General features: G+C 38.2%; 1 protein-coding gene across 2 annotated transcripts in view; it reads right to left on the bottom strand.

The window, feature by feature from the left end:
• KLHL31 (kelch like family member 31) overlaps window positions 1–13,535 on the bottom strand; it is a 21,221-nt gene continuing 7,686 nt past the window's right edge. For both annotated transcript variants that reach the window (XM_026103084.2, XM_064508575.1), the window contains 3 exons: window positions 11,894–11,954; window positions 8,379–9,582; window positions 1–6,473 (listed from right to left, as the gene is read on the bottom strand). In XM_026103084.2, the coding sequence (XP_025958869.1) occupies window positions 5,741–6,473; window positions 8,379–9,550 (1,905 nt within the window). In that variant the 5' untranslated portion in view covers window positions 9,551–9,582; window positions 11,894–11,954 and the 3' untranslated portion in view covers window positions 1–5,740. The remainder of the gene's footprint in view (window positions 6,474–8,378; window positions 9,583–11,893; window positions 11,955–13,535) is intronic.

Genomic DNA, 13,535 nt, shown 5'->3' on the forward strand with positions numbered 1-13,535 from the left:
TTGCTACACTACAAATCTTAATGTTTTAAGATAACATTCTCACATTACATTTGTAGATTTTTTTTAGATGAAATATGTTCCCTTGTGTTATTGCATTCCATCCTAAAACTGTGTAATTAGAAACCTATTTATATAAGCAAAATGTCTAACACTTACAAACCAGGAAACTGCTCTACATAAATAAGTTACGTTCTTAACTTTTCATGTTGGCAGCCAGGGCATCAACTAATGTAACATCCAGTGTATGTATGTTTGTGTTCCCATTCTTAACAACAGAATTCAACTAAGAATTCCTCATATATTTACTAATTGCTCACTTATGAAAGAACTACATTTTTATTGAAATTTTAATTTTCATTGAGACAACAATGAACTCATACTAGTCTTTTGCATGGCAAAACTCATCATCTGATATTATCTGTATCTCTCATACAAGCTACATAGATTTCCAGGTATTTCCCTTTATTCTTTAGGCAACCGGGAACAGAGCTCTGAGAAGTGCCACACTTCCAAAGGAGCACCAACGACTAATTTTTCACTCCTTTCTCCCAACAGGCATTCCAGACTTTGTCCTTTTCTTTACTGTGGCCAGCAGCTATGAGGTCCTTTGAATTAGAGTCACAGATGAGCTTTATGTACTATATTAATCTGTGCACCAATACCTTCTTTGGTGCCCTGTGGGATAGTCACTCAGTTAGGGAGAAGGAAAAAGTTAAAAAAAAAAAAAAAGACAACACATCATTTATATAACAGCCCAGTGTGACTCCACCAGGCTGGAGTCAGAGTGCAAATAGCTGCATTAAACTTTTTGATTATTTATACAGAGTAGACCTTTGACAAAAGAATAGAAAGATTCTTTGCAAAAAATTCAGGAGACTGTAGTAGGTCTATCGGCTTCAAGATCATCCTCCAAATAGGTAGATTCAGAATTTGAAACAAAAGTCTCTGCGTGGGTAAACCCAGGTTACAATGGACTGAGGATTCAAAGAAACTCAGAATTCAAGTTACAGTCAATTCAAAACTGAGTCTTGCTTTTCATCAGAAAGGCTGACCTGCCTCAGTTACATAGTATAAAGCAAAGGCTGCTTAGTGAAAGCTGTGTGTAGAAGTAGGTGCTTCCCTCCAACGCACATTTCTCAAACAGGGAACTAAGTCTTAGTCTGCTGACTGTGCTAAGTGGCTGTCTTCCACTTTCTGATGTGGAGGCCCTTGCAATGTCCGTCCTGTGTATTGCACAAGAACCCTGGGTGTCTACAGAGGATTTCACTGAGCAGCTGCCCCCTAAGAACTAATCCCTATAGGGAAAGCTAGTCTCTAAAAATTTCATGTGCCTGCGTGGTAAGTGGACAGCTGAATATTGAGGATCAGTGTCATGACTCCATGTTGGCCTTCATTGGACTTTGATACTTATCTTCCCATGCATTTAGTTCTTGGATTTTGATTCTCCAAATATACACACATGAGAATAACCGTATATGAAAGAAGTCCCACTGAATTCAAGAAGGTATTCAGGCTCATACAATTATTTGTGTGATGGTAGGGTCTGCGCCTAGAATCCCCAAACCCCACTGTTACTAGAGCAAAGCTTCCTCTAAACCCAGCATGGATTTTGAAGGAGTTAGAACTGCAGGATCAACTAAGCAAGGTTTGAAGATTATATAAATGAAGGTCTTATTCAGTCATTTCATTCATCATATATTTTTCCCTGCATGAACTGCCATTTAAAAATCTTAACATGGCACACTTTTTAACATTTCATAGCTTTGGTTGATGCTATAATATAGTCTACTTCCCTCTTTGGCTAGTTACAACTTGGCACTTAAGTCTACTGCACTCTGATTAAACCACAGATGATCTTATGAGTTCACTCCAGGAAGAGATTAAATGATTAGAGCTCATCTAGTAAGAACTAAGCACAAAATCTCCCTTACATCATAACTTTCCAACAGTAAGTTCCTCTCTCATGACCTTATAACACACTCATGCACCTATACAAGCATGATGAAACAAGAAAACAAAATATTATCAAACTGTTTCACTCCTAGATTGATGAAAGATTATTTTCAGATTTGAATTCCTTTGAAGCGCAGATGTTATGGCCTATAAAATGCATGGACATAAGGAACTTTGAAGATAACTGCATACATTTTTTTTTACTGGTAGTATAGCATTAAAGAAGATCCCTGTGTTGTTTTAACAATCTGCATCTTGTGTAGTTGGAAGCTCTCTGCTGTACTTGATAATATTATCATAGACAGTACTTCCCAAACTGCATTTTAAAATTTATTTTGGGGATATACAATGTTTCCAGTTCAACTGAGCTGTTCCTATTAAATATTTGGGGATTGAAAATACTGTGCTGGACAAAGATAGAAAACTGTTCCGTAACACGTAACATACAAACCATTTTTAACAGTTCTAATGAAACAACATTGTACATAAAAATGTCACAACTAGGGCAGTACATTGGTATGATCAAAATAATATGAAGTTCAGCAGGTATTTTCACATATTAAGGGCCAGATCCTGGCTCAATGTGCAGTTGAACCCTAAACAGATATTTAAAGAAAATAATGAAAACAATATAAAGCCACACTGGAGTGCTATACTAATAACAATACTATTTGTTCATCTACCTAAGATTTTTGGCCTGAAGTACATACCTAATTTGTGCAATGGCAGGAATATGTGGCCAATATTGCTTGACTCCTGTTCTAGGTCACTTTTTTATCAATTTCTTGTGGCGAAGGGCAGTGGAAGCTGAGACAGTGGTCTTGCTTCCGGGTATGGGCAGTTTTGGCAGGCATCTATATGTAATGTTCTGCCAGAATTTGACCAAGAGTGTGAAATCCTATACATTGTATTCAACCGTCCCAGTGAAGTCAACAGGACTTTTTTGTAAGATGGATAGGATTTGGCCCCCAAAGTTTTTAACCCTTTAAGTAGTAGACAGCATTTCATTGCACTTAGCCCATAATTCACAAATAGCTATTGGGAAACAGAAGATCATTGTTAACATACAGGAAATGCTGGCTCGCAAAAGAGGAAAGCTTGCAACAACATCTGACTACTCGTACCATTTTAGCACTGAATTCGTAAACGGAAAGAAAGGCACTTGCATGTGACACAATTTCATCCCATATTTATCTGAGGCCAAAATGATTGTTTATTCACTTCCTAGATACTCATTTAATGGGTGCCTTAGAAAAACTAAAAAGCTATCTGCTGTACATATTCAGATATAATTGGATATGCATATGTGTGACTTCATTGGCCTGGGTGGATAAGAAACTACATCTAATGGTATTGTAATTTTACAAAAATTATTGGAACAGATGTGTTTTTCAAAGGCCTTCTTAAATACTTTCATATGGAATATTTGGTCATGACTTTGGGAAAAGGGAAATTGTGCTCTCATCAAAGAGAATGCTTTCCCTCACTGAAAAGGGCAAGAACAGCATTTTTTGTACTTAAAACAAACCAATCTTACTCTGTTATACAATTTTATGTTTTGTTCCGTGACTATAAACTTGGATTATTATTCATTTGAATTAAAGAGAAGAAAGGGTAACTATATACACATTACATCAGTCAAACCCATATGGCAGCACTACTTTGACAGAAAGTCATTGCAGTGCAGTATATTCTAACAACATGCAGTACTCAAAAATAGAAATCAGGATTTAAAATTGTGTAGTCAGGAGGGAGACATGAACTCTAACTAAATTAGAACTGGAAAACAGGACTGAGTACCATACTGTTTAATACCAGATGACAGAGTGAATTACTTTGGCATTACTGTGTCACGCACATTGCTGATGCACAATATGTAACTGTAACAAAGAGCAATTAGATTATGACAGTCCTGTAAATGTTTGCCTCAACAAGGTCTGCACTTAGGGACAAATTTATAGAGTCCCCCTTTTGCAAATGAGATAAAAATTTGGCTGCCTTGTAAACACTGCTATGCGTGTGCTTTCTAGTTGGCACTGTATCTTGGAGGTGTCAATTACAACGTGAGGAAACTGCATGAAGGCTCTATGAATTGGTTAGAAGAGTGAATTTCTACCATTTGGCTTATATTAAGTAATTTTAGTTCCTTTTATTGTTTCTTTCCTTCCCAAACAGAAGGGTGTAGACATTCATTACTGATGCCAATCATGTGCTATCAAACTCTCAGGGGACATGATGGGATGCATATCCTTTTGGCTAAGGGAATAGGGTTAGTTTTCATGATTAATTCCCCCACTATGTGCTGAAAATAAGAAAAAAATTCTTAGAAGATAATTTGGGATGAGCAAAGGCTCAACTCTAATCAATGGAAAAACTTCACAGACCTCAACAGGCTCAGCATTAGTCTAGTCTTTGGAAAAAAGTGAATAAGCCCTCCTCAGATAATAAAGAAGGCTGCAATGAAGGCTTGAAAAGTAGGTACATAGTGGTTTGTCCAGGAAAAGGTTAGTTTGGGTCATGTTGTGTCTTTATCTGGTAAGAAAGGTGTTAAAATATCTCTCTGTTCTTTTTAAGGAAAGCGTCTTCTATTTCACCCAGTTTTCCCATCATTTACTGTTTTCTACCCATATACTCTATTCTTAAAGTCAGATCCTGCAGTATTTATTCAGCCTTTGTTCTGACTCCACTGGAAATTTGTCAGAATAAATATTGAATAGGAAAGTTGTCCTATGCATCTTTCTTCTCCGTGCTTGGACACCATTAGCCCTTGGTGCCTCCTGGCATGCACTCGGCTTCCAGATTTCCCCCCTGCTGTGGCAGCTCCTGGCTCCTTGGATTGGTGAGGGCCTTCTCAGAAAAGAGAATGTAACCTGGAGGTACATCCCTGCATAGACAGGAAGTGTAGGAAAAGGAGGAGATAAACTGAGTGGCCTTCTTGCCTCCCCTCTGGAGTGACAGGAGAGTCTCTCTGGACTGTGGAGGAGGATGCGGTTGTGATCTGCTCCTTGGTGCACACATGGAGGTTTGGAGAGCAACCTGGCACGGAAGGCAGGTCCTTGGGTCTGGCCCATAATGGTTAGAGGAGCTAATGTATTTTGTGGATTTTGCTCTTGAAAGCCATGTCATAGCATTAGGTATGAGAATTAAAGGGTTTCATTGCAGACAATAGATACCACTTTCTAACTTCTTAAGGAGAACATGTTTTGAAAAATTTTCTGTGAATATCACTACCCCAAAGGGAACATATGTACATACTATATGCAAAAGCTTTTTTTTAAATGCCTTTCTCAAAATATGAAATGCCTAAAAAAGAACAAAACTGACCAATTTTATGATGACATGGCACATTTCTACAGTATGTTGAGATTTATTACTAGTAATATTTGACTTTCATTTTGAGTTCTGAAAGCATTTAAAACTCAGTATTAAAAAAGCCTCACAACAACCCTCTGAAGCAAGTTTCATCTCTGTTTTACAGGTAAGGAAACATAGGCACAAAGAAATTAAGTGATTTGCCACAGATAACACAGTGAGTCAGTGGCAAAACCAGGAACAGAATGAAACACCTACTACATAACTATCTGTTCCTGTTAATAAAATTCATCTTATCTCTAATATGCTGTTTCACACCACCTGTATTAAAGATCATGAAAACTGGCCAATTTGCATCATTAAAGCTGTTGCAATGCCAATTTTTTTTCCATATAAGCACAAAAATGCTACTTAAAGGGTTAATTATACTGGTGTGCAGGTAAACGTCTTTATTTATTTCTGGTTAGGCCAGTATTTAAATACTGACTGGCACAGAAGAAACCGAGCTAGCTCTGGACTCCCTTGTTTTGTTGTTGGGCATGGATATTGTACAACAAGATACTCCCACAGTGGCTTCAGGCAACTCATCTTCCTCTGCCCATTCATTGAGATCTGGGTTATAGCACTGAATGCACTTCTTGTATCTCTTCTCTATTTCATTCCAGCCCCCCACTAAATAAATTTTCCCATTAAGTGTTGAGGCCCCTGCCGTACTAACTCCAGTTTGGAGGGGTGCAACGTAACTCCATTGCCCTGTGTAAGGACTGTAGCACTCCACGGGGAGAACATCCACTCTTTCCCCTCGCCCTCCCAGCTGTGAGCCACCCATGACATAGACCCTCTCCAAAAGGGATACAGCACAGTGCCATCCCCTTGGAGTGCTAAGGCTGGACTTATCCTGCCAGTTATCATTAGAGGGGTCATACATACACACTGAACGAGAATAAGCATTATTTATGTAACCTCCTGTGACCAGGATCCTACCATCTACCACTGCACTAGCGTGGCAGCACCGTGGCACCTCCAGAGGTGCCTTCATTTGCCACTGATTTGTTGCAGGCACATAGCACTCAACTGAAGAGAGACACCCCTCGGAGTTGCGACCACCCACTGCAAAAAGGAGGCCATTGAATACATTCAGGCTAAAGTGGGTACGCTTCTGATTCATATTTGCCAGGTGAATCCATGTGTTGAAACGAGGATCATATCTGAAAGCATTAAAAAAAAGAGGGTAACTGTCTCAAATATTCCTACGGTAAATTCTACAATCCTACATCTGTTCCCGTTGCTGCAGCTGTGGAGTTTCTAAATCACTATTTTATTTTAGTTATTTACCTAGCCCTTTAGAAGTGAGTGGAATGAAACTGGTATTCCTGTTTAAATTTCCAAATAAATTCAGTTTTTGACTTTTGAAAAATGTGTTTATATCATTCCAAACAATATTATTTCAATAAAGCAAATCTAACTTATTCCTGTAATTCGGTTTTGTATAGCAACCTCATTAGAATATTGGGAAGTGATTCTTTTAGCATTCAATGGAAAATTTTAAACTTTTTTACAATTTTTGCCTACAAAAGGCCTACAAAAACAAAGATGTCAAAATTTACTCAAACACTTTTAAAAAGTGTTAGGTGGTGATTTATACTTGCCAACTTTTTAAATGGTAGGTGTTTTTCTTTCCATGTCATTCATATCAAATTAGATTAATGTGGAAACGACATCTTTATTTCCTAATATCATACCTGTCTGACATAACATTCTCTGTCCTTGACATTCAAATGAGCAATTTTAAGGTAGCAAATACAAAATTATGATTCTTTAGGATAAGATTGTGAGCAAGGTACATAATTAGGCCCATAAATTTCTTCTATTGCATGGTGAGGGGACTAGAGAATCATATGAGAAAAAGACCATGTTAGTTTACATACAGTATTGTTATCTGTCAGCTCTGAAAGCTGACTTGTCCAAGGTTAATGGCAGAACAGAGAGCAGAACCCATACGGCCAAACACTCGCCTGACCATAAATATCCCTTCATCATCCACACAACCAAGGCGTGGACTGAACACCTTATGAGCTTTACGAGAAGCCTTATGAGAAGGTGAGGCATAGTCTTAAGGCAGAAGGTTTGGAGACCAACAAAGTAATCTAATCTGCATGATGTATTCTTCTGACAAATTAGATTACACAATAAAAATGATTGAGAGAACATTCCTTATGCATTAACTTTATAAGTTCATTGATCTCTTCAGAAGAGGTTATCTGCATGTTTCTTCTGGGAGCAGAAGAGGAAACATTGGTAGGACTATAGCTGTACATTGGCATTACCTTTTAATTGTCTGTTAATAGACAAAAAGCTGAGTTTTCTCACCTCCAACCTTTTCTTCAAGCTATTTTGTGCCACCAGCTTTTAGGCCAAACTATTTATAAACTAGTAGGAGTTCCCCATAGCTTAACATACAGTAGTACCTTGACTGACCCTCTTCTAACCTTGCTATCACCAATGCAGTTCTTGGATGACAGTACGTGGGAATGGCAATATTACAGAAACCAGGGATTATTTGGAGGCATTGCAGAAGAAAAAATATAGCCTTCAAGAAACCGTGACATTGTTTCCTACTCTTAAGAAATAAAAAAACCACAGGAAATGAAATGAAGTATAAAAGCTGGTGAAAGTATGGTGGATGGTGCAGAAGAAAGGCAAGATTATAACATCTAAAGGCTATTTTTCAGAATTTTCTGTGATGCATCAGCAGCTTTTGAAATTTAGAAAGTCTCACCTTGTTTGATTTTGTGCATTTTAATGCTACCTTAGAGCCTCCCATAATTTTAATATTTGAATAGGTGTTATTTATTTCCTCCAGTTGGAGTAAGTGTTCTCAATCTTCCTCACTTCTCAATGTGCATTTGTAACCATGGTGGAGTTTTTGCATGACTTTAGTCGTATATTACTGTTCATTCAAAATTTAATACAGAATAGCATCCATACCTCCCCCTACCCTGTCCTCCTTCTATATGCTTGGACTGTACATGCTGCACTTCACAATCCAGCTTGGTCTATCTCCCTGCACTGTGGGGAATCAATTTCTCCAACTCTTAAAAATAATTGGTTACCTGCAGAAATTGCTGACTGCATGCTTGGCTTGGTTCCTGGCATCATTCTGGTCTTCCCCACCGGCCACATACAGAAATCCATCCATCACTGTCACACACTGATTAAAACTTTTAGCAGGCATTTCACTAAGCTTCTTCCATCCGTTTTCAGGATCTCTGTATAAGATGTCTCTGCTAAGAGACTTTTCTGTTAGTGCAGGGCGTCCCCCAACAGTAACTAACACTCTGAAACCTCCCCGAATCCTTGTTCTTCTGGACTGCAAAGTATTCTGATGATAGGGAAGCAAATGATAATTCATAGCATCCACTAGAAGTTTATGGCAGTCTGCATCTTGCATCATTCTCGGTACAGTTTGAACATAATTGACGAGGTCTTGAGCTGAGATGGTACCAAAACGGATGTTACCTAAAAGATCTGCAGCAAACTTTACTCTTCTTTGGTCAAATTCCAGCCATTTTATTGCAATCTGGAATGCAACAATTTCAGAAGGTAACTGCAAGTCATCATCTGCAAGAAGTTCATTAATCTGATCAAAAGTAAGTTTTAAGAACTGATCCGTTTCTGAAAATTCAATGAAGTTGTCTCTAATAAATTTGTGTGCTGCTTCTTTGGTTGTTTTTAGTCCATATGTTTCTGCAATATTGGCAATGTACATACAATTCTCAACACTGATTTCTTGGATTAGAAAATCACAGCACATCTTTACAAGAGTGTGAATTTGAAGATAGATTGCTGTAGAAATAATACTACCTATTGTATAAAGTGAGAGAGTAAGTTTTCCAGTATAAGCATAGGTGATAACAGTAGCTAGACCCAATGGGGATACATCATTGAGGTCTACTCTTTGCGTGGTTGGATCTTTTTTTAAGATGTTGTGAAAGTAGTCACTGCTTGAAGCCATCACTACCTTGTGAACACTGAAAGATTTGGTTTTGGTACTGATAGTCAAGTCACAAAGAAAATTTTCTTGTCTCATTCTGCTTAGACCTTCCAAGAGATTTGGGCTATACGATGAGTCGGAAACTTCAGATGAGATGCAGCTGAAACCATTTCCTCCCTCTAAGAGTCCATTCAAGCCATTTAGTTTACTTAGGGGGCCATCTTCCACAATGATAGTCATTTCATTGATATCTGCTTTGTTCTTTTTCACATTCTTCTTCTTAGGTGCCATGACTGCAATGAACTATTACAGTCAAGAGTTTGCTAAAAATACAATGAAAAGGTTTAGAACTACATTGCAGTAGCAAAATGTAATACCTGACTGATTATGCAACAAATCTAAACTTTGTCAACATATAAGAATAAAACACATGATATAATGTATCTTCCCAAGAACAGTTATACTGGCTTAGATTGGAGTGTCGCTGTTTATTAATTACAATAGATACCCAAATTACAGAGAATACACCTAAAAGAATTCTTTTTAAAAAAAATAAGATTACAAAAATCATGCTCCCCTATTCTCATGACATTCAAAAAGTTAACTTCCCTTTCTAACCATTAAATGAGTTTGCTAGAGTGGAAAATTTTGTAAAAATATTTTAAAGTCATTCAGCATCTAGATCTGAATTCACTAGTCTGAAGCATCGAAAAGATACAGGCCCCTACCCTGTTCATCCTTACTCCAGGGCTAGTACGGATTTACAGGTAAGTTAATTCAAAATTTGACCAAGAAATATTAATAGTGGGAGAAAGTCTTTCAAAAACTAGCAGTATAAAACATAAAGGAGAAAGTGAATTTTAGGTATGCTGTTATGTTGATTTTAGAATTAGGATCTGATCCAAATTGCTTCCAGGTTTGTAACTTCAGATTTATTAGACTTACAATATGCTATTTCCCATGTCAGATTCACAAATACCTTCTGTTCATAGCACATTTTGCTTGCTTTTCCATATCAATAATTTGAAACTATTATAATCTTAGTTTTAGGATTTTGAGGAGATTTGGGAGGGAGAGGGGCCTAACTTTTCCTCGAAAAAGATTTTGTGCAAACTCTAGCAGAACGTGTTATTTTAAACACATTCTTTATGTGTGAAGGAAATAATTATTTCCATACAGTTTTGTTAGAATAGATGTTTGAATTATACATATCAGCTCTAGGCAAGTTCCAACCCTTGCTGAAATGAAGAGCCAAGCTTTTGTCAAACGCACTGTGAGTTGGCTCGTAAGTAATCCTTAAAGGAGCTATTTAAAATATATATATGTAAATATACCAGAAGGAAAGCACTGATCCTGAAAACTTAAGTTAGAAGCCGAATTGCTGACAGCAGCATTGTTTGAATATAGCACTAATCTTCAATATATCCTTTATTTTAAAACAATTACAGCAGCTAATTTTCTTTGTGATCCTTGTGTTCATAAAAGACAGAACATGGAGAAATGCTATTTAATGACAAAACAAAAAAACTGGATTATTTAGTAGTTCAAATTAAGAAATAAATCTCCATTAATATCTCAATCTACAACCTCATCACATAATTTTTTCTTTAAGTGTATAGCATTTAACAAAACAATGTTATAATTATAGAAAGGAATGGTTGCTGCCTGTGAGTACCAGGATTTTTTTTTTCCCCTGAGGGGTGATGATTATGAGCAGAGCAGGAGAGGAGGAAGGCCATGTGTGCTGCAAGTGTCAGTGTCACTGCATGCTGGCGCAAGCCGTGATCCCCAAATGTGGCTGTGCCAGCGCGGCGGTCAGCTGCTGCCTGTCTCCCCCCGCGGCGGCTGCATTCCAGGAGCTGCATCTGTTGAGACCTATCAGAGTCACCTCCAGGAATAGCAACGGCCCAGCAGCTTGCCATTTTAAGATAGGTTCAGTTGAAGGTGTATCTGCTCTTCTGAGTATACTTTGTTGGTTAGCACAATTTTTTGCAATAAAACTATGTTATCGCAAGTATAATGTCCATTTGTTCACTGAGAGTAAAAACAAAACAAAACTTTTGGATGTGTTTTTCTATGTTAGCCACATATTTATAGCTTTTTATACTTATAGCCACAACTTTACAGCTGGCTAGGGCATATTCTTTTGGCAATCATATTTTTGGGTCTAGATATTTTAGAGACCCATAACTTTTACAGATTTTCATACATGTGCCACTTAATGCGCACGTATGAAACTTAATGCACTAAGTCAATATAAAGCTCATTTAAACATGAAATTTTAAGCTGTTTGTTAAAAAATGTCTACTCTAAATTTTTTCCTGAAAGATACTTTTTCGTGAACAGAAATTTCCCTAGCTAGTTTACTGTATAAGCAAAAAAGTGAAAGGAAATGCAAAACCAGTGAAACAAATCAGACAATCCTGTAATAAATCAAAGTTACTGAACTCTGAAAATCCTGAATGCTTTGGTTTTCTATAGCCTTTTGCCTTTACCTAATTTATTTCAGTTTAAGAACAACTCATGCCAAAAGATACTCCAGGGTCCAAAACAATGCATTCAAACAAACAACCTTCCCCCCTTTACAATTTTGTCTTCTAAGCATTATCAAAATCAGGAATTAAAATCCCTTACCCTCCTCAGAAAAATGTTGTCCCAGAGCCGTCCAAGAAGCTGTCAATGCAAATGCCTCTTTCTAGGAAAAATGAGAAGACAACAGGAGAGGAAAAGTAGTAAAACTAAGAGGGAGAGAAAGATGAGAGGGCACTTGGTAAATCCCAGCTTGCGGTTTCTGGCGTGACCCTTTGCTGTCACAATGAGCAAAAGAGACCGGAGTCTGCGCTCGGGCGCTCTTTAAAATGACCCCTCCTCTCTGTGCCTCTCTCCTTGCCGCTACCCAGCCAAAGGAATTAAGTTTCCCTGGCTTGCCTGGCCTTTAGAAACCAGCAGAACAAACCTGGCTCCTTAAAATACACAGGTAGGAGGAAGAAAAGGAGGGGAAGGTGAAGATGGTAGATCCACGAGGGCTGAAATTTGCCCCGTGTAACTGGAGGGCTGACCACTGGATTCCCCGCCTCAAAGTCAGGTGCCTTGGCTTCCTAGGCGATGCTGGGAGGTGGCGAGGTTGGGCCAAGGCCCGTATGCTCTGTGGGGACACGTCGGAAATAACCAGCAGGAAATGCCAAGGGAAAGCTGGAGCTTTACTTCCACTTTTCTCAGGCTTTTGGTGCCTGGCTCCGGCAGAGCGGAGGAGGCTGCCTGCCTGCCTGCCTGCCCTTCCTGGTCATGTTCTATTTCTTGCCGTTAGGTCATTGCTGTGTTAGAGACCTACTTTGGCTTTGAAAGCCACTGGCTCACATCTTTTCTCCTCTGAAGTTATCCTAACTTTTGGGTTATAAAATACACTGAAATATTTAACCTTCACCTCTGGCCAGTCAACTCAGGAAGAATTTGAAGCCAAATGCCCACATCCCAGACCCATTTCATACCACTGCAGAGGTAAAAGCGGTGTGAGCACCTGTGCATGGGAAGGGAAGGACATTGGGGAAAGCGGAAGTCAGAAAAAGCGAAGATTTTCTCTTGGTTGTACTTTGTGTAAAGCTTAAACTGGCAGATTTATTGTATTACCTTCAGGCTCAGAGGGTTTATTGCAACAACTACTGCAAAATAACACCTGTCATACTGAACAAAAGGGCCCTGCTGTGCTCCTGTAGTTACACAAAAATGAAAAAACAGAATGGGCAGTGGGATGCTGCCAAACATATGAAATGAGAGTATAGGAGAGGGACGTGCTGCAAAGCACTTCTAATAGTGATAAGATGATCAGCTTTCTTGAAGAAAACGAAGGGTCAAGCTGCAAAAAACAAAGGGCAAAGCCTTATCTCAAGAGATATTTTAGGGACTTCCCCTTGGTATATTATATGTCTTTTCTCACATGTAGATTTCTACTGCTTAAAATATACTATTCAGTCATCCTAAACATCCATTTAATATGTGGAATGACATTAATCATCAGCTTAATGCATCTCCATATATCTTTATCTTCCAGTTCAACCTATTAATAAAACTCCTTACATGGACAATTATTATCCACTTTTTTAAAGCTCTGCCTTAAAAGGATCAGTTGTAATAGCTTCTGCAAACTGACCAAGTTTTTTGCGCAAAGAAAATATACCCCACTACGCTTCATGAGTTTTAAGAAATCAAAAAAAAATTTGTTTTTGTAGATGGAACAAATTATTTTCTAATACAAGACTCCCAAAGCATATACATAACA

This window comes from Dromaius novaehollandiae, chromosome 3 (assembly GCF_036370855.1).
Source record: "Dromaius novaehollandiae isolate bDroNov1 chromosome 3, bDroNov1.hap1, whole genome shotgun sequence".
Lineage (NCBI taxonomy): Eukaryota > Metazoa > Chordata > Aves > Casuariiformes > Dromaiidae > Dromaius > Dromaius novaehollandiae.